The sequence below is a fragment of the Branchiostoma floridae genome, chromosome 2 (genome assembly GCF_000003815.2).
Source record: "Branchiostoma floridae strain S238N-H82 chromosome 2, Bfl_VNyyK, whole genome shotgun sequence".
Classification (NCBI taxonomy): domain Eukaryota; kingdom Metazoa; phylum Chordata; class Leptocardii; order Amphioxiformes; family Branchiostomatidae; genus Branchiostoma; species Branchiostoma floridae.
The window spans coordinates 31830903-31853179 of record NC_049980.1 but is presented as its reverse complement, the minus strand read 5'-3'; the positions used below and the strand labels follow the sequence as shown (position 1 = coordinate 31853179).

Below are 22277 nucleotides of genomic sequence, written 5' to 3'. Positions count from 1 at the left end.
CAAAATTTGCAGACTTTGGCCACTATAGAGCCGGCATTTTAAATCTACCTTCAAGTCTCGCGCAAAATCTCGCACTAACTCACATCTCGCGAGAGTCATACCCCATTGGCCATATCATTTCGGCGTGACGTAGCGTGCCTGGGCGCTGCTATTGGTGGAGTATCTGATGACCCAACGCTGTGTTCGCGGGAAAATCACGCAGCAAGGCATGAAACTTTGACAATGTAAATACGAAAACTCATCGACTGCCTAACGTCCTTGCCGATAAGTACATGTATAGGCTTATTTTGAATTTTTTTTTTTGCTTGTTTGGGACAATACTGTCGATGGAATGCGGGAAAAACAGCTAGTGTGACAATGACTATACTGGGGAGGGGTGCACGGTCGGCACTTTTTAACGGAGGTCGCGATTTTTTCACGGTTCTTTGAGATATTATTTTTGTTGCAGTCTTTATTTTCAAAAGATCGATAAATGGATGTTGTTTATTGAGAAAGGGCACTAATTTGCCCAGCATTTTTTTTTGCTATATTTCTTCAACTGAAATGAACTGTTTTTACAGATAATTGATAAGTAGCTAATTTGGAGAAAGTAACAACTTGGAAGTGGCGCAACCTGAAATGCTGATGGCGCAAGTTGGTTTTTGATTCAGGTTGCTGCCTGCGCAACCTGGCTAAAAAAAGTATTTCGAGGCCTGTATATATATATATATATATATATATATATATATATATATATATATATATATAATCAGTACATCAACCAAGTGGTTATCCCTCTATGCAGAGCCTCGATACCCACTTATTGGGAATTCAAAGTGATCATCAAGAATGATATTTTAGCTCAAAAGAACTAAATAAACAGCTGAGCTACAGTTCAACTGGTTGTGACAGAGAAGACAGACACTACGTACAGTCTTTACAATTTATAGGTTCATTGTACCGGGGAAATTCCCCTAGCTAACATTATACCACAGCTTAACGTCCCATCTTAAGGACTGCTACCTTTTCTTGTAGCATGCATTATCATTGGCTAAGTGACACAGTCGGGATTCAAACTCCTCTTGGTCCAGAGGCAGGGGTCATCTTAAACCACCGGGCTAGGAACCAAAATGGCTACGCAGAGCATACTGATCTTCCATGGCTCAAAAACACAAGCGACATACTACATACACCCACACAATCAAAGACAAACACAGATACACAAACATGGATCATAGTATGAAAATGCTTACAAAATACAGCATCAAAATTTAAAACCACTTAGAAGTTATAACCTGAGTAGAGGTTGTACAACTCGCTCAGCAAGTTTTCCGAAGCGCTGTCATACGGCAAGACAGGAAGGTCGGGCAGATACAAGCTTCCTTTGGAGACAAGCAGGCGTGAGAGGAGAGACATAGCGACAGAGGAAGCGTTAGTGGTTTTTAGGCAAGCGCCACTCAATGAGAGTTATAACAGTAAACAGTTAATGTTCAAATAGGAGAAGCAGAGGTTATGTACTTCGTAGTCCGGACTCTTAGTCTTACATGTAGGTAGTACCGTAATCAACTTGACAAAACTGGTGTGTTATGCCTAAGAAACAGACAAACAAACAAATAAACCAGTCATGTCCTCCTCCCCCATGCCATGGCTGTGGTGATGGTGCATGTGCACATGATCCTCCCACCCTTCCTTAAATACCCCTCTCTCAACAAACAAACAAACAAACAAACAAACAAACAAACCACCTACCAGTCATGTCCTCCTCCCCCATGCCATGACTGTGGTGATGGTGCATGTGCACATGATCCTCCCACCCTTCCTTAAATACCCCTCTCTCAACAAACAAACAAACAAACAAACAAACAAACAAACCACCTACCAGTCATGTCCTCCTCCCCCATGCCATGACTGTGGTGATGGTGCATGTGCACATGATCCTCCCACCCTTCCTTAAGGCCCCCTCCCTCAACCAACCAACAAACAAACAAACAAACAAACAAACAAACCACCTACCAGTCATGTCCTCCTCCCCCATGCCATGGCTGTGGTGATGGTGCATGTGGACATGATCCTCCCACCCTTCCTTCAGGCCCCCTCCCTCTACAAACAAACAAACAAACAAACAAACAAACCGCCTACCAGTCATATCCTCCTCCCCCATGCCATGGCTGTGGTGATGGTGCATGTGCACATGATCCTCCCACCCTTCCTTCAGCCCCCCTCCCTCAACAAACAAACAAACAAACAAACAAACAAACAAACCACCTACCAGTCATGTCCTCCTCCCCCATCCCATGGCTGTGGTGATGGTGCATGTGCACATGGTCCTCCCACCCTTCCTTCAGCCCCCCTCACTCAACAAACAAACAAACAAACAAACAAACAAACAAACCGCCTACCAGTCATGTCCTCCTCCCCCATCCCATGGCTGTGGTGATGGTGCATGTGTACATGTTCCTCCCGCCCTTTCTTAAATACCCCTCTCTCAACAAACAAACAAACAAACAAACAAACCACCTACCAGTCATGTCCTCCTCCCCCATGCCATGACTGTGGTGATGGTGCATGTGTACATGTTCCTCCCACCCTTCCTTAAGGCCCCCTCCCTCAACAAACAAACAAACAAACAAACAAACAAACAAACCACCTACCAGTCATGTCCTCCTCCCCCATGCCATGACTGTGGTGATGGTGCATGTGTACATGTTCCTCCCACCCTTCCTTAAGGCCCCCTCCCTCAACAAACAAACAAACAAACAAACAAACAAACAAACCACCTACCAGTCATGTCCTCCTCCCCCATGCCATGGCTGTGGTGATGGTGCATGTGCACATGTTCCTCCCACCCTTCCTTGAGCCCCCCTCCCTCGGGAGCGTCTGGAACGACCATGGAAGTAGCGGGGATGTCCTTGAAGAACTCTGCGTCTCCTGGGTAGGAGCACTCCTTGAAGGTCTCCCCCCTGAGGGGGTCGGTGTAGTACATCATGTAGAAGTTGCACATCTCGTCTGACGATGTCGCTCTGTGGATGAGAATTTGTCCGGTTGGTGGATTTATGTGTCTACCTGTATGACTAATTTTTATAGATGTGCTCTGTGTGGATTGAATGGACATTCCCAAATTTACTCCTTGACATGTTTCCAAAATTGTAAATCACCTAAAGTCTTTGCATCCCCATCGCTTACTAATAGATGTTTCTATGACAGTTTACACTTCATTTTGCTACAATATGTGACAGATGAGTATAAACTACCTGCTTCCCACAATCATGTAGATAACTTTCTCGCAGTCCAATAGGGAACAAATGGCATTGACACTTAAAACGAAGCTGAATCCCAAGTGCCTGTGTAGGCAAGCTATTTTAGATACAGAAAGCCATTTCATTTACCAAATTTACCAACTCTGTATAATTGCCTTCCTTGGACTTAGAAGAGGGGTTCTCCTGAATTCAGCATTGTCCGAATTCTCTATGCAGATTGTACCTACTGACAGTGTACAGTTTGAGAATGTTTGTTTGTTTCCTACATACCCGATCCACGTGTCCTCATCCCTGTCCTCTGCATCAAACACACATCTGGCAGCCTGTAGGGACAGAAGGCAGCGTATTGACAGACGTCAGGGGAAAGGAAAGCAGCTGTCACTCAAGAGCTGACAGAGTCTATGCCGAGAATTGGAAGCATTTGGGATGGAGTTTCACAGCAAACATACAAATTACTTCTATCACTGAGAACCAATGGGAGCTTATTTGTTGTTGTTGTTGTTGTTTACTTTGCAGTGCCTTTTAGTAGCACATAGGTCAGCAAGTTTCCTTGTTGTTTCTGTACCAGGGTATATCTTTACAGGGACTGCTAGCCCTTACCCTGTAACATGCTCGAGGCACCTCCTTGAACATGGTACCCCCATTTTATATCCCTAATCTGAAAAACAGGCGTGGCCCCAACCATGCCCTAACCAAGATTAGAAACGGGTCTCCCAGTTACACACTAATGGAACCGGGAGCTCAGCAGTAAGGCTGCTACCAGTTGAGCTACAGGGAGATCCCCATTTGTGCATCTTTAGGTCTCTTTAATTCACATTCTCATCTTTCCACAAAAGTACAACTTGACTTGACAAGATTGCTTTCCCTAGAATTCTATGGCCACAACACAATGAGCATGCTTTGGTCTGTCATCATCATCATGTCATCATGGATTTCAAATACTGTATGTCAAACACTTTTCTCTCTGGTCAGTGCCAGTCCAAGCATGGTGCTTTTTGGAAGGAATTACACTAAGTGCAATGTGTATTTGCCATGACTTTGCACACCTGTAAGTGTGTAGGGTTCTTTATTATACACAGTATGAAAAACTCACCACAATGTCTGTAGAATAGATGACCTTATCCCTTGCATTGGCGACGGGGTAGAATGCTTGCGGCCACTGCGGGTTTCCCCTGCCCAGTTCCACCCACTCACGGCCATCTCTCACCACATACCCACTTATCACTTTACCTGGGTGGGTAGAAAACAACAGCAATGTATGAATAAAGTCACAATCATATATACAAATTTGTTGATTTGTACGATCAACATCTGGTTATGATAATGCTGGTTATGATAATTATGCTGTCTTCAAACACACCCACAAATGGCACAGAAAAGTTTTTTTCAAAATTCTTGGAGAATAAGATTAAGTAAACTTCAAGTTGAAGATGTACACGACATAAAAGAACAAGACTGCCTGGTATCCAGCCGTATTATGGCTTCCGGGTATCTTCTGTCCTCTCCGCAAATACCGTATTTGTGGAGAGGACAGACGAAATTCAGGAGCTAAAATAATACAACTGGATACCAGCTAGAACAAGACTGGTTACCTAATCTGTGAGTATGCGTGTAGAAGATATTTGCGTAGAGAACTAAAGAGACTCAGGAGCTATGTACCACTACATTGTATGTACTGCTAGAACAAGACTGACCTGGTATCCAGACGTAATATAGCTCCCGAGCCAAAAAAGATTGGCAAGTTATAGCTAATATGGCTGGATACCAGGCTAGAACAAGACTCAGGGTTACCTAATCCATGAGCGTGGGTGCGGAAGGCGAACAAGACTTAGGGTTACCTAATCCATGAGCGTGGGTGCGGAAGGCGAACAAGACTTAGGGTTACCTAATCCATGAGCGTGGGTGCGGAAGGCAAAGGGGTGGATCTCAACAGGATCATCATATCCACAGGCCAGATCCACAGTCACTCCTACAGTAGTAATGTGCGAACAAAAGGTTTTGTTATTTACGCATCTTGTTGAACAGGTGAAGCTTTCCTCCTGGCTTGTCTTTGTTGACAAAGATTGGCTAGGAAGACATTGCATGCTCCCAAGTCATGTATCACTGCTTCTTTATCAAAAGTAATGGTGTGCCCTATAACTTCTGTTCTAAACATTCCAGTAAGACAATTGTTAGTACATGTAACATGATTAAATTAGTTGTTTATCATCTTCACTACATACTATTAGGCAATGTCTGTTATCACAATATGCTCCAAAACATCTTCTGCTATTTGATACACAGAAGATCAAACATCATTTTCCTCAGTCTAGTCTTCGTGATTTTCTGTTCTTCTCGACATTTATAAAGGTTAGACATCCACAGAAGTAAATCTCCAAGCTTTGATAGAAATTGAATAGCCTTTAAAAGATGTTCTCCTCAATGTTCCACTTAGACTTGCTCCAGAGAAAAAGGAACAATATCCTTAACCCATTCATAACTCCCTGTGTTAAACCAAAATCCTGATAATGTACCTTTCGAGTGGGCAGGAATGTGGGCATACCCAGATGCAAGCAGAAATACCCCAGCGATGTACTTTTGTCTGCAGAAGATAACAGCAGGACTTTTGGTATGGGCAAAACTTGGATGAGATCAACAATCATTAAACTAGTAGGCTAATGTACAAATAAGACATGATCAATATGGTACATCTTGAATAGAATTGGACAAAGATTCTACACCTTGTGTTGTCTGATTCATCTTTCAAAGTTAGATACACAATCATACACAAATGTACATATCTCAGTATTACTACTGGAAACAGTTACTGTACAAGTACACATAACACATGTAAAAGGGGAGAATCATTTTTGAACAACTTACGGTCTGTACGTCATATGGAGGGAGAGGCCAGAGTGATCCAAATCATGTCCATCTGGTAATAAAACAAAGCACGAACCATTAGTTAGTGAAGCTCACATGTCGGTATCTGGTCTTAAGAACTTTGTACAATGCGTACAATGTGCAAATATTAACTATTTTCCAATACTTTTCTTTCTTAAAATAGGTATATAATGTCACCACAGGTCATATACATTCTAAATCAACGTTAAACTACAATTACCAACAATCTTTGACTGTCCAACTCCAACTTCTGTAATGTCACGACATGCAGATAACACACGTGACCCTTTGAGCAGTTGATCATAAGTTACAGAAAGTCCACAGTGACCCATCTCTATTTGGGGAAGCTTGTAAAGACCTAATGTAGATTGTCTTCTTTTAGACTTCTGCAACTTATGATCCACTGCTCATCAAGCCATGCATTCTATCTGGATCACAGAAACAGTGGATTGCTTTGGGTAGGTTCAATTTTCGTTTGGGAAATTACAGACAGTTCAACATTGATTCAGAACCTACCAACACAGAATCTTATGTACTTTCAAGTTGGGCTCATATACATGGTAATGGAGTAAACACTGTCAGTTACTATTAGATGTAACCATGAATTTCAAGTAGTCTGTGTTAGGCACAATTTAGGAAGAAAAACTCCTGACGTACCTTTGAAACCGTGTGCGTAATGTACTTGTAAGACCAGGTGGTCTACTCCACTGTCACCCCCGATGCGAAATCCAACATCTGAAACAAGGAATCAAAGATACTGATCTTTGATAAACTGAAACTGATGTTTACATTCAAGCAGTGGGCCTTGCATGAGGGGATATAAAAAACAACACTGACAGTGTATTCCGTATAACCCGAGGTACCAGCCCTGTCTCTGGGAGGGCTGGGACCAAGGGCGATACAGAATACACTGTCAGTGTTGTTTTTTATTTATGTCACACCCAGGTTGGAAAACACTGATTTAAGTGCCAAACTACTCATAAAAAGGATAAAAATTGACACAACAACTTTATTCTTAAGAACATCAATTTGAGAAAAATCTAAATGCAAGAACTCTGTTCGCTTGCGGTGGGCGTGGAGTGTGTTCTATTTAATCCACGGGAGCCTGTGTGATACAACTAAGAAGCCTGCGTGATACGGGAAATCATCACCTGGTCCGGAACACCCGTATCAAACATTACTGCGGCCCAGGTATGACATAGTATCAAATATACAACTGAACTGACCTTCTGGTATGTGTGTGGGGGGTGCGTCCCTCGCCCAGGCATACATGATCTGGCCTCCATCCCTGCAGCTGGCACTCATGCTGCCACAGTCCCTACGGTGGAGAAAGTGTGCCATTATATCATACTATACTACATCTATACGGAGAGGAGCAAGGGGCCAGTCCCTGGCCTAGGCATTTAGGCAGGCAGACATACTACATCAAAACTAAGATCACCTCGCTAGATACGTAAAGCACTACTTACATTTCTATTAGACTAGACAGACATGATCACAAAGCATTTAGCATGTTACCACAGAAGGCAAGGTGGTCTTCCTGAAGCGAGATGTACGATGTTTGAATTGTTAAGTTGTCTGAGCTTCTAAGCGCCCTCCCATGTGCCTCACCCCTGCGTGGGGGTAGCCAATGTAGTGTCCTGGACTACTTGTAGTACAGTCAAACCTGCCCAAGATGACCACCCGGGGGACCGGGAAAAAACGGTCGATTTGGACAGGTGGTCGCTGAGAAGAGTATCGACTCAAAACATGGCCGATGCAAAGTACAAATGGTTTCCGTTGTGTTTAATGGCAAATAGCAAGCACACTGCACGCATGCAAAAAGCGAGGTCTTTAATGACAATTAATGTCAAATGCAACACGCACACTGTAAATTCGAGCTTTTATCAAGCTTTTATACGATACAGCGTTTTAAACCTCAATATTTGTACACTAAACTGGCCGATTTCGGCACAAAATTGCGCTAGTTATCATCAAAAATCGATGAAAACCTCAATTTTGAAAATGATGCGGTTGTTATGGGTCCCAATTTGGGCCGGTCGCGGTCGCGTTGGCCAGGTGGTCGTTGAGAAAAGGTCGCTTAATGCTTACGTCAATGGGGAAAAAAAACGGGACCGAGCAAAAGCGGTCGAAATGGCCAGGTGGTCGCTGAGAAGAGGTGGTTGCTCGGGCAGGTTTGACTGTAATTATACTACATCAATGTGTCCAGACTCGGTTCTTGAATGTTGTACCGAGTCTGGACCAGGGTCAGCCAACTAGCCTCCAGCCTTACTTACCACACATCCTTCCTGGTCCCTTACTTACCACACATCCTTCCTGGTCCCTTACTTACCACACATCCTTCCTGGTCCCTTACTTACCACACATCCTTCCTGGTCCCTTACTTACCACACATCCTTCCTGGTCCCTTACTTACCACACATCCTTCCTGGTCCCTTACTTACCACACATCCTTCCTGGTCCCTTACTTACCACACATCCTTCCTGGTCCCTTACTTACCACACATCCTTCCTGGTCCCTTACTTACCACACATCCTTCCTGGTCCCTTACTTACCACACATCCTTCCTGGTCCCTTACTTACCACACATCCTTCCTGGTCCCTTACTTACCACACATCCTTCCTGGTCCCTTACTTACCACACATCCTTCCTGGTCCCTTACTTACCACACATCCTTCCTGGTCCCTTACTTACCACACATCCTTCCTGGTCCCTTACTTACCACACATCCTTCCTGGTCCCTTACTTACCACACATCCTTCCTGGTCCCTTACTTACCACACATCCTTCCTGGTCCCTTACTTACCACACATCCTTCCTGGTCCAGGGTGTGCTGCAGCCAAACAGGATCATGTGGTGAGCTGTGTTCATGCTGGCTGATGGGACAAACTCAGCTGGGGAAACAGGACAGAGATATCAGCACTGGCAGGGCTCGAAATACCACCTGCAGGTTAGTGCAGGTAAAATTGGAGCTGTGTAGGTATTTCTGATGTCTACCTGCACCTAACCTGGCCATGTGCTTGGTTTATATAGTACACGTACTATGATGTAGGTGCACATGGATTTCTACAAGCTGCATTGACTGTTACCACCTATTAAGTATAAAAGAAACAATAGCAATGGTTTCTTCACAATTTTAGGATGATCCATACTTCCTAAATTTTGAGTGGTGAAGGTAAAATATGTCTCGTGCATGTAATTTTAAATGTTACCTGCACCAGTGCAGATATGCAGAAAAAGTATTTCGAGCCCTGTATATGCATGTTTAATTTATTGATAATCTAATCACATCTAGCTAAATTGTTACAAGTAAGGTTGAAATATATATATGTACTTTTCAATTTTCTGTTCAAACTGTAAACTTTATCTGCAAGTGAGTGTAAAATAAAATGTTGGCAACAAACAGAACTTACTGACGTATGCAGTATTTTCAGGTGTCTCTATTTGAGTGCATAGGTACGCATCGTCCTGAAATCATTGAAAAATATCGTTAGAAAACAGCTTTTTCAAAAAGACAAAGACCCATTTTAGAAGTTATTTTTGTTAACAAATGCATTTTAAACTATAGCAAATTCACTTTTCTAATGAATGAATGAAATATAAACAAATGAAAATAAAAGTTGAATGAAAATAAATGAATGAAATGAATAGAAATTATGAAATGAATGAATGAATGGGCAAAAGATTAAATGAATGAGTGAATGAATGAATAAATGAGTGAATGAATGAATGAATGAAGGAATGTATGAAAAAAGGAATGAATAAAGGAATGCCTAATTGATGAATGAATGAGTGAACAAACGAACGAATGAATAAAGTACGACTGTTTCCTGTAACCCACCTGACGAGGGAAGACTCCAGGCATCTTCACGTCCATCACAAAATCCTCGAACACATCCTCCTCCTCCTCCTCCTGGTGTCTGGCGTAGTTCTGTCTCTCGAACACGCCGTCCTCGACGGGATAGTCGTACGCCCACTGTTGGCGGAGCGAGGCGTCTCCGACCGTGCCGCACAACGCCAGGCACAGCAGGCTCCAGGAGAACACGCTCATCCTCTGCTTCATTTCTGGTTCTCTCTCTTTTTTTTTATGATGTCCAAATGTGTTAGGAAAGGATTACACTTGGTGGTAAGTCCACAAGCAGATGGTGACAGAGTGAGGGTCTTAAGACTTCTGTCCAAGATTTTGGTAAGTGAAATTCCACAAGTCTGATGAGATGACGCTGTCCTTGCCTCTTAATGATGTGTTAGGAAAGTCTTAGACTTCTGTCCGAGATCTTAAGGTTGTCTTAAGGCCTTCCTTAGAGGCGAGGAGAGGAGGTGAGATGATGCTGTCCCTGCCAGGCTGTTTCTCTGCAGTGACGACTTCTTGGCTCATTCCATCAGTCATGGACCTCTACCTGCATTAAACAAACAAATGAAGAAAAAAAAATGATTGATATTGATTATAAAACAAGATCTTTACAAAAATTTCTTCACTTCACTCAGGTGAACATGACTACCTGGCTTCGGCTAGGACTGTATCTCAGATAGGACGACTGAAAAAGACTAGGTGCATGCCCTGGTGTGCGATGGTCCAAATCATTCTGTCTGCAGTTAGTGATTCACTTACAAATCACCCAGATGGAGACCTGGCAAACCTCCATCTCGTATCAGCCATACACATGTCAGTAATTACTGATTCGTTAGGTGATGGACTTTACCAGAAGAAAGAAAAAAAAAACGTTTCATGTATTCTGTTATTATAACACAGCTTCTCTTTTGTAAAGCCCAACAAATGCATTAAATCAACTTTATCACAGAATCACAAACCATCTGATCACAAGCAGGGAAAGAAACCAATTGTTTATGTTCCACTTTCACACGCTGCCAAGTGTCTCCTAACTCTAAGAAGTGATCTTGAGCTCAGGGTTCTAAAGTCAAGGACAAAGCGCCTACAGAACTCTTTCATACACCATGCCATTGAACGGTAGTTTATCACAAATCTTCAATCAATCAAAAACATACCATAAACACATTGATGAGGCAACTGTAAAAACTTAGTGAATCTTTACACGTTATTACAAATTTTCAGTCAATCAAAAATACACCACAAGCACATTGATGAGGCAAGGAAATGTGCATGCCAAGAGTGGCACCAAACTCAGTACACTGAGTTACACATTATGTTGTAAAGTTCAACGGCACAGTGTACAAAAGAGACCTGTAGACGCTTTGTCCTAGCCTTTGGGACCGTGAACTCAAGATTACTTGGAGTTCTTACAGTTAGGAGGTTGTAGCCACTTGGCACCAGCCAGTAGCATTTAAACTTTGACTTTGACACTTAAACTTTAAAGAAGAAAGAAAATAATGTTATATTGCAGCAGGGCTCTAGCCAGCGTCCGTTTTTCCGTCAATTGACGGAAATTTGCTGCATGTGACAGAATTTTTTTAAAACCAATCCGTCAACCTTGACGGACATAAATTCTTGGTGGAAGCTACAGGCGGCTTGGGGACGCTGTCCACGGCCATAAAAGCCACACACTGTTTGTCTTGCTATTGTTATGATTGTTGACAATGTGTGTCGGCGCCCTTTCGCATACGATAATCTCATTAAAAACCCGTTTTTCAAGGTCTCAGTTCTGTCTTTCTAACTTAATTTTTGCGGTTTTCGCGAGAATGGGAATTGGCTGACGGAAAAAATTTCGAGCTGGCTAGAGCCCTGTATTGCAGCTTCTCTTTTTGTAAAGCCCCACAAAGGTGTGAACACCAGAGGTTGCAGCCACTTGGCACTCGTCCACGGCCGCGCCTACTCTGTCAGCACCTCCGAGCTAGGGTGGCCCCACATCTGAGGGTCAGGGGGAAGGTCGCCCCTCCAGGCAGCCTCATGTGGAACGATACAGTGGCTTACATGGCTGGAAACATGCCACACTCAGGAAAGGAAAATAAAGAACAGCCTGAATGATCAGTGAATCAAGTTGAAGGACATGTACCTCTTGATAGGGCAAAAAGCATGCATGCAGTTACTCAAGCAACTGGATATGATTATGGAAACGTCAGACATTTAGCATCTAGCCATCCATCATCTTTGGTCAGGGACACTGAGGAACTGATGTAGAATGATACAGTGGCTTACATGGCTGGAAACATGCCACACTCAGGAAAGGTAAATAAAGAAGAACAGCCAGTCAAGGACATTTGTCTCTTGAACATACATATATGACAGGTTATCTACAGTTACCACGAATGATGCAACAAGAAGAAATAGGGGTAGGAAACGAAAAAGCATAATAAGGAATAGCCTGAATGATCAGTGAATCAAGTTGAAGGACATTTACCTCTTGATAGGACAAAAAGCATGCATGCAGTTACTCAAGTAACTGGATATGATTATGGAACCATCAGACATTTAATTAGCATCTAGCCATCCATCATATTTCGTCAGGGACATTGAGGAAGGCTGATGTGGAATGTGAAACGCAGAAGAGGGGCGTCCAACAGAAAGAAACAATAAATACAAATATCCTGACCGACCCAGGAATCAAACCTGGGTCCTCCTGGTAACAACACTAGCAGCCTAACTGATGGAGCCAAAAGCCTGACAGGTGTTTGGCATGGTCAGTTAGCGCTACTTGAACCCCCCACTGTTACAAATGATACAGTGGCTTACATGGCTGGAAACATGCCACACTCCAGAAAGGTAAATAAAGAACAGCCTGAATCAAGGACATTTATCTCTTGAGTCTTGTATGTGATGACAACAATTTTTCATAGTCCAATAGGAAAGAATTTTAGCTAGACAAAGTCTTGATCTTTATATGTGGCACAGGGCTCGAAATCATTTTTTCTGCATACCTGCAACATTGGAAATTAACTGCACCTGACAAATTTTACCTGCACCACTCTGAATTTAGGAAGTACAGATCATACCCTGTGGCATTATAAAACTACATCTAGGAAAATCCTTCGATTTATCAAAGCCAGGTATGTATCAAATCAAATCTGTTTACACCTATATAGACCAACTTGCTCTGGATGTGAGGTTGTCGGCCGAAGATCTAAAGAACGCTATGGGGGACAGAGATGTCTTGAGGGAGAGAGTGGAACTGGTCTGGGCAACTTGCCCATGATGATGATGATGATGATGATGATGATAAAGCAACCACCCCAAGACTTCATGTAAAGACAAGTATTTCTATTATATTTCTTAATATCTACAATGCAATAAAATAACTCACTAATGAGACCTCAAATGACTCCTGGCCTGAACATACTAGTAGAATGACTGTGGGAGTGACAGTTCCATGGGCTTACTATATCTAAATTTAGACCTGAAATACTATGCCTGGCCACCCAGCCAAAGTGTTGACCTCCAAGGAGTGTTTCAGATCCCAAAGGAAAGTCTGACTGACACCTGGGTCTGACCTCAACCCTGACCCTGCTGACCTGCTGACCATTGATTACATGCACCAATGATCACAGAACATAAGCAAAGTCAGTAAAAATTGGCTGTGTAAAAGAATTCTCTTACATCTTATATTCTACAACCTGATGAAATAATTTGTTGGATTACATGCACCTTCTAGCATCATACTGTAAATCGGGAAATACTTGCAGTGCCTTTATTTTTGTATACCGCTTTTTTTCTGTCAATTTTCCTCTGGTCACAGCTATCTACATTTGGTATACTTGATGACAAAAAATAGCATACTATAGTTACAAAACAGAACAACATTAACTACATTAGTTCCCACCTACAGTATGGTTCACCAGTATTAAAATCAGTCACTTTATCCATTATGCCTGTAGTCCTTCTGTAGTTAACTTTGATTTGTAAGCTACTTGCATGATATGGAGCCACAGACAAGAAAACACCTCCAGAAAACCGGGTCAGCTCAGGCCATGTCCTGTCAAACATCCACTAACTAGTGCCTAATGACACCTAACATCTACAGGAGCAGCTAACCTTATCTCCAACTCCAGAGGGTTTCCTGAGGTGAGACAGGGAAAAACAATTCCAGGAGATGTAGCCTGGAAGTCAGACTGTTTCCAGGGCTCAGCTCTGGAGACAATTTTAGAAGATGTAGCCTAGAGGACAGACTGTTTCCAGGGCTGAGGAGACAGACAAAAACAATTCCAGAAGATTTAACCTGAAGGCCAGACTGTTTCAAGGGCTCAGAAGACAGACAAAAACAATTCCAGAAGATGTAGCCTGGAAGCCAGACTGTTTCCAGGGTCTACTCTACACTGTCCAGCTCCTTTGCTCCAACTAAACGTGAAAGTGGAGCTAAGGCCCAGGCTAGCTTCTGGCTCCATTTAGGTTAGGCAGGGTTAGGGTCTAACTTGGGGGTGCCCTAAGTCCTTACAATAAGTTACATTTCCTTGTGAACATGCTGATATTGATTCTAGAGCTGAGAGGCTTGCCTGTATATACTTACATTCTGGAAACAGTCTGACTCAGCAAGGAGTTTTCAACCTCCTTGGACTCAGGAAGGGTTGAACATGTAATGAAATTTCCTTGGGGGCTGGGGGGCATGTTGGCCCTGGAGCCCAGAAGTTGGCTTGTGCAGGCTCTTGAAACAGTCTGGCTCAGGGTCTAACTCTGATGGACTGTAGTCTGTATAGTAAAATTCTTGGGGGCATGTTGAGCCCAGGAGTTGGCCTGCTTGATAGCCCTGGAAACAGTCTTGTACCCAGGCTACCAAGCTGTAGCTGGCAATGGTGCAAACCTCTCTCCCTAACATCTGGTTCTCATTACCTCCACCCTCCCCCTGTCCTGATGTCTATCTTCATCCCAAGCCATGTCCTAATGTAACACCAGTAGCACAGCCAGGGTAGGGTTACTAATCTCATTACTCTGGGTAATAATGACTTAGATGGAATCATGCCGGTAATTAATCATAGCTGACAGGGCACCACCCCTTGTACATGAAGGACCCTCATTTTCTAGTCTCCAGGCAGACATGTCAGATGGATAGAAAACAGGGATGAATTTGGCCAAATGGGGACAAATGAGTTGCCATGGAATTTCAGTCGGTCTTCTGCAGTGTATCCTGCAGGGGCTGGCCAGTTCATTCTTAGGCCAATTAACTCCAAGACTTGACTTTTATTCCTAACTTGGCCAAAGTCCCCTATTACCACTCGGCCAAGTGGGAGACTGGTAGAAACCTCATTTTGCAACAGAACAGGTTCTAGGTTCAAATTCCTGCCAGGAAATTTGTAGGCACCTTACAGGACTACATATACCCTCACTCACTCCTCCTGGGTGAAACTGAGTACATAGCTTCAGTTAGGGCTGTCCTTCCAAATCACTCACTTCTCCTGGGTGAAAATGAGTCCGTAGCTTTAGTTAGGGCTGTCCCTCCAAATAGAGGTCCATGTTTAAGAAGAGCCACACCTCAAAGAACCCACCGCACTTATTTAGGGTCCTTCCTGGTGTGACTGGTTCAAATCATCGAGTCCTATGGCCGCACCTGGGGCCATTGTTGCACTATTGATGTCAGTAGGGCACTGAAAGGCTTGCATTATTGATCCTTGGGATTCAGCCCCAGCAACTGTAGGCCCCTCGTAATTCGGACCCATGGGGATGATCGAGACACAGTTTTTCCTGATATCTGCGGAGCCTGGTCACTGACAGGTTTTATTCGGTTTCTAGATGGAAATTTTATTGTCGTAGTCCAGGTGTCTGCAAAATTTCCCTTGACAAGTCCGGAGTATTTGTTAAAACAGCTCAGCACGCTCTACACGCAGATATCGGCGGTGTCTGGAAAAACTGTGTCTAGATTGGGCCCCAGGCTGGGAAGAGATAATTAGTTTGAAAAAACATTTCACCGCACCGCACTCTATGCGCAGATATTGGTACGGGAAAAACTGTGTCTATGTTGGGCCTTAGGCTGGGAACAGATAATTAGTCTGAAAAGACATAGTAGTCTGCCTACTCAATCCAAAGTACTGTAAATGCATTTAAGTTTGCGGGGAATTAATTTCACGGTAGCGGGAAAAAGGACTATTCACGGTGGTTTAAGTTCGCGGTAGCACCGTGCACTGTAGTCTTTTACTGCCATAGAAAAATGTTCGTGGTGGTTTTTAGTTCGCGGTGAATTGGCACCGCAAAAAACAACGTGAAAATTTCTGCATTTACAGTAACAAACCATCAATGTACAGTCTCCATAAGAACACAACAAAACAAACTTTAAAAAAAGGGAGAGTTAATAGCTTGACAGTAATTCATCATAACCAGGGGGCTCAACCAACATACACACCACTTACATGAAAGTACTCTCTACCCTAAGAGCTAAAAAATCACGAATACATCATATCCAGAACATGTGAGTAAGGTATAGGCAGCCAATTTTGAATGTACTGTGCTTCATAAGCCACATTCTTCGTAGCCAGGCGACCTAATTTTGCGAAAATGCACCTTGGATCGAGCAGTTGACACAAACATTACAATTCTACAAGTCTATTTCTGATTGGGTTCTCAAAATTGTATACATGTTCAATCTACTGGTTATCCTACACTACAGTGCCTACACTGGCTGCACATAACAAATATGTGACTAATCTATCGTCCAATCTAACATCATTGACTGAATACCTTTTCCTTTCATATTCATCTGAAGGGAGTTACAACAATTTTCTTCAATCTGAAGGGAAAATTAGGTCACAACTGACGTCAGAGAAGATGGCTTTATGGTCCCAGTACATGTATTTGGCACACACAAAAGCCTGTAGCTTCTTAATGGGTACTACTGTAAATGCATTTAAGTTCGCGGTAGCGGGAAAAGGACTTTTGTGGTGGTTTTAAGTTCGCGGTAGCACCATGCAGTGTAGTCTCTTACTATACTGCCATGGGAAAATGTTCGCGGACAGACCGTGGTTTAAGTTCACATTGAAGCGGTCACCGCGAAAACTTAAACCACTTCGAAAGTTTCTATATTTACAGTAGCCTGTTGCTTCTTAATGGGTAAAGATTGTGCTGTCCTAAACAGCTCTTTCACAGCAAACTCTCCCATTTTTCTGTTTCCATTGTTTATCTAAGATATAGTAGTATGTATACATAATTGCTGTTAACTTGGAGACAAATGTAATGTTTGAAATCTGATGACTAAAATAGCATGTAAGATTTGACAAAAGTCATTTCACATTGATTCAGTACATGTGTGTACATACACATTCATCTGCATGCAGTGACCTCCTACAGTCAAGTCAATGACACCACAAAATGTGTTTTGCGTTACAACAAAGCTACAGAATTGTTTCAAACAAGAAAACCTCCTTCCACTGTAAAATAAAATCCCTGCAAAAATCACAAATCTACTGTAAAATAAAATCCTTACAGGCTATACTTTGTCCAGTCCAAGTCCACTATATAATATGCATGTATTACAAAGTAAAGTGACGATCCCTGTTAGCCAAACAAAGCGGCTGTGTGAGATCTCAGTATTTCTACTAAAGTAAAGGCCAGGTATTTTCAACATGCAAGATTGCAAGTTCAGAATATTTTAACATGCAAATCTCAAAAATCATGTGCAAATTGCAAGTTAAGTAAAGCAGATAAACAAACCCTACTGGAACACCTGTAGACGTGATATTTCCCGTGTTGGCCCACAGGCGAACTGAAGGAGCTACGTGTAGGTGTGTGTGCACATCCTTGTGACGCACATGTACAAAATGTACAGCCACTCAGGGCCATTAATCTCATATTCATTGCGATTGAAAAGCTTTTATATTGAACACGGCAGCACAAAGGCACTGGGTAAAGCTTATTCAGTGAGTTGACATCTGTTGACACAGGGCTCGAAATTCATTTTTTGGACTAGGTGCACTGGTGCACCCAGCTTAAAAAATTGGGTGCACTACAAAAATTTTGGGTGCACCACTTAAATTAGAGCAATAACCTAATAATAAAAATTAGTTACAAGCTATTAAATTCTTAAATAAGTACCATAACAGACATTTCTATCATCTTTCTAACTTAGATGTCTGAAGATGTTGTATACTAACTATGTATACTTTGATATCTTTACATACATAAACCTAAGAAGATATTTGGGTGCACAGCTCCAATTTTGGGTGCACCTGGGTACACATGCACCCAGTATTTCGAGCCCTGTGACAACAGTCACATTTAGCAATCAGCTTCACTCATGAGACAATATTGAATTTGTCCTACAGTATGGAGGGAAGGCGGTAGATAGATCTGAAACCACTGAAACGCATCTCATTGCTGCTACCAGGTATGATACTGATCTACATAATATATGGCCTCCTTCAGTCAATATTGAACATGATATCTACATAATATGTTTATGAATAAAGTTTGACAAAAATAAGTTGGACATGAAGGACAAACAATTGAACACAGAAAACATAACATACAGAACAATAGATTCTTAATTTTTGTTCCTTCACATCTTCTTTGATTTTGGAATATTCTAAGTCATTAGCATACATTTTCCAGTGTTTTGTTTTTACAATCCACGGCATATAATATATTTGCTAGCTTTTTTAGTTTGAAGCTGCTTTGTTTGACTTACAGTATGGTTGAAGCCTTCTTTTATTTTTGGAAGCAGCCAAAAATTGATGCACACACCGATGTCATCCATATAATCAATCAACATGGCCTGAGCTTTAAAAAAAAATCAGTAATTTGAAAAATGTGTCCATGGCCTAGATGGGTCGGATCTGGGGCCAAGGACAACAAATTTTCCCTTCCATCTCCTGTCACAATATTTCCCCGGGGACAGACGTGTCTGTTGCCTCCTGGTCGTGAGGCTTTGAACTTGCCCTTGAGGCCCGCCCTCACAACTGGTGTGCATTAAGGTGGGGAGTCAATACCATATCTGAGTGCCACAGGCTTAATGCAGACAAATGAGGTGTCAAGACTGCTGGAGAAAGTGATACTAAGAAGGCACACACACTGACACAGAAAAGTTGGACACTTTTCAGGTGCGAGCAAGAAGTTGATTAGCCTGGGTGCCATCATCTGTATACTAGATCCAAGCAGAGGTTGGTAGGAAAAGTCATGACCTTTTCATTTCGTAATTTTTCTTTTTCAACCGGCCTTCCCACCTTGGTGAAAGAAAAGGAAAAGGTCACAATTTTTCCCACCAAAATCTGCTTGGAGAGTTCCTCTGTAGACAGTACAGAAGAACCGCTGGCTCAACCGAGTAGTCTGTTGTATTACAATGCTTTGGTCTATATTGTACATTGTATTTCCTTTCAATATTGTATAGCCTAGAACCTACAGGTCCTACATCAATACATATCCTGTTGTCTTATAGTTATACAATGAAGAAAATGTTACTTTGCCTTACATTGTAGTACCTGCAACAATTGTTGGGTAATAAACTATTGAGTTCACGACTGATGCTAGCAAGGAAAAAGATAGAGCCAGCAGTCACTAACATCTATTATCATAATACCGGTACGTTTACGACGATTTCTCTAGCCATACTGATTTGACAAATTGTCAGCGCATCATTTTCTCCAGTTACATGTTGCTGTTATAGGTTACCCTTGCCACTTCTTCTGTGTAACTTTTCTGCCACTCTTGTCCTGCTAAAAGCGTAATATTGTAATTGTAACACGCCGCGGAATTACACGGCGAACGGGCGCGTGGTTGGGAGGGGGTAAAAAATACCGGTAGGAAGAAACACGGCACAATTGACTGCCGCTATGTACATTTATACATCCTCTGATGTTCCTTCCTTTTCTGTCAGTAAATGCATAAAACATAAACCTGCATGAGCATACAAAATGTCATGAGAAAATGGACGTATACTGTCAAGAATTTTTATTTAACTCCTGTCCGTCACAAGCGCTATGACGTAACACTCCACTGCTAGCGTAGATATAAAAATGGCGGGAAAATGGCTGCTTACGTTCAATTTTGCCCATTCAGTCGTAGATCCGGGCTATTATGCAACGGTTCTTCACACTTTTACATGAGTTGTAGGTCACCAACAGAAATTCAAGATTGTTGTTGAATCATGTTCGTCTTGTGCCGTGAGCATGTGTAATTATGATCTATAAATTTGGCAATGAGTGTGACAGTGTGTTCGTCCCACGACGAGATGCCTACCCCGAAAAAGATACTGAAAACTTTTGGCCTTGTTGTCTTCGAATACATTGTTATCGATGCTTTGTAAATGATGTATTGGGCACCTTGATGTCTGAAGTGTGCACAGCTCAGAAATAACTATTGTTGCATGTGTAGATCTCTTTAAGTTCCAGTATTTTTAATCCACCGGTATAAGTCTTACTACCGGTATTATGCCAATGCATGTTACCAAGGATGGCACCCAGGTTGGAAGTTTATGTGTCCAACTAATGTACTTTTGCAGCCCTTTTATTTTGTGGTAAGGGTACTAGGGGTGGGTACCGGTACAGGTATGGTGCAGGTCCAGAGAATCTGGTCCAGGTCCAAACCTGAACCTGGACCTAGACCTAATCGCCTGGGAAAACTTTTGAATGGGCGCTAATCAAAACAATGGTCCATTTCGCTACAATTTAGTACAAAGGATTCTATTTCGTGGAGTATCTGATTTCCACTGCCTGGCATGTTAAAATCCTACCTTCATGTAAACAACACTAAGTGACTGCCTCTGTTTATGATAATAACTCTTTACCAAGTTTGACTGTAGAAACTTGGTAAAGATGACCCTAAACTCTCCTCTTCCCTTACCTGTGGATCGGCAAGCCCCAAAACACAATTTAACTCCTGCTGGTATAATCAGTTCTGTCTGTTCAATTTCAAATTGGTCCAAAATCCAGTCCACTGATTTGTTCCATGTCCATTTATTCTAGACTGGTGCAACAAGAAAAAACGGTTTTGTACCGGTACCCCTGAGTAGTACAGTTAGTCAGTTACTGTGGTAGTACTGGGAATCGCATGTTCATGCTGTCAGGTATTAGCGTGCGCTGTGCAGACATGAATGTAAAAATGAAACCATCACCAAAATTCGAAGACTTACAGTATGAACAACATATGGAACACAGCCAGGGCAAAGCTGTTTACCTGCATGTGTCTGGATCTTCTTAAAAAGAAAACACACAAAGTCTTTCCCCTGGACCTTGACCTAAATTCTCCACAACATTTTTGGTGTACAACATGAACATGGGCAGTGCCCATCACAGTTTCTGCACCCTAGCCCTTGGGCCACACATTAGGAGGCTAGACCACGGATAGTCCTGTTCTACTGCATTCTCTTTCTCATAGTCATACATAGGGCTGGGTACCGGTACGGTGTACCGATACAAAACCGTTTTTTCTCATTGGACCGTTCCAGCAAAACCGGACCTGAAAAAATTTGGTGGACCGGATGTTGGGCCGATTGGAAAAAGGAATTGATTATAATTTATATGATCAGGAATTCACACGTTTTGGGGGTAACTGGTCTTAGCAAATAACAAGAGCGAAACAGACTAGACACTAGTGATTTTACCAACTTTTGCAATCGACCTAGGTTGTTGACATTGTAGGATTTTTAAAACACCAATGGGAGTCGAATATTACACAAAACAGATTTCTTTGTAGCAAAATGGACCATCAGGTCCAGGTTCAGGTCCGGACCTGGACCGGATCCTCTGGACCTGAACCGAACCTGGACCTGAATTTTCTGTACCGGTACCCACCCCTAGTCATACATGTAAATGCTGGTACCATATTTCAGGTCATTGGTATGACCTAGCTAGGGTTAGAACCCCCACCATCTTGACATACACCCCCAGGCCGCCAGGCACTGGATGTAGACATAAGCTTACCTTTAATACTTTAAATTCCTATAAAGCATTTAAAACAATCCTTGCTAGAACCAGCCTGTATACTATCAGTGTATGCTTGGCAACCATTCAGGAATCCCTCATACCATTTAACCTCCTTGCTCATACCTCACTTGTGAAGAAAGGATCATGCTGTGTTCCTAAATGACTGACCTGTACTGTAATTGACATAAATGTACTATGAAAAAATAGTATGATACAGCCATGACAATCTTTGCAAAAACAGTCAAGATTTCACACTCAAAAGCTGCTTGAATGTTGAAAAACGGACCAACAGATACTTGTGTCGCTTTTCAACACTTAACAGACATCTGTGACTGAAATGTCACAACCGATAATACCATGTTATGACATAAACAGTACTATAAACACTATACGATCCCTCAACAACCAC

At 42.4% G+C, this 22277-nt stretch overlaps 1 protein-coding gene across 4 annotated transcripts in view; it reads right to left on the bottom strand.

Moving 5' to 3' along the window:
- The window catches only part of LOC118407264 (peptidyl-glycine alpha-amidating monooxygenase B-like), a 41275-nt gene that overhangs the window by 13105 nt on the left and 5893 nt on the right, over positions 1-22277 (bottom strand). For 3 of the 4 annotated variants that reach the window (XM_035807723.1, XM_035807743.1, XM_035807737.1), the window contains exons 2-12: positions 9963-10518; positions 9535-9589; positions 8928-9015; positions 7346-7437; positions 6777-6854; positions 6099-6150; positions 5750-5817; positions 5122-5205; positions 4330-4466; positions 3507-3559; positions 2761-2999 (exon numbers count right to left, since the gene is read on the bottom strand). In XM_035807723.1, the coding sequence (XP_035663616.1) occupies positions 2761-2999; positions 3507-3559; positions 4330-4466; positions 5122-5205; positions 5750-5817; positions 6099-6150; positions 6777-6854; positions 7346-7437; positions 8928-9015; positions 9535-9589; positions 9963-10184 (1168 nt within the window). In that variant the 5' untranslated portion in view covers positions 10185-10518. Of the gene's footprint in view, positions 1-2118; positions 2204-2760; positions 3000-3506; positions 3560-4329; positions 4467-5121; positions 5206-5749; positions 5818-6098; positions 6151-6776; positions 6855-7345; positions 7438-8927; positions 9016-9534; positions 9590-9962; positions 10519-22277 lie in introns of all 4 variants that reach the window. The other variant, XM_035807729.1, reaches the window with a different exon arrangement.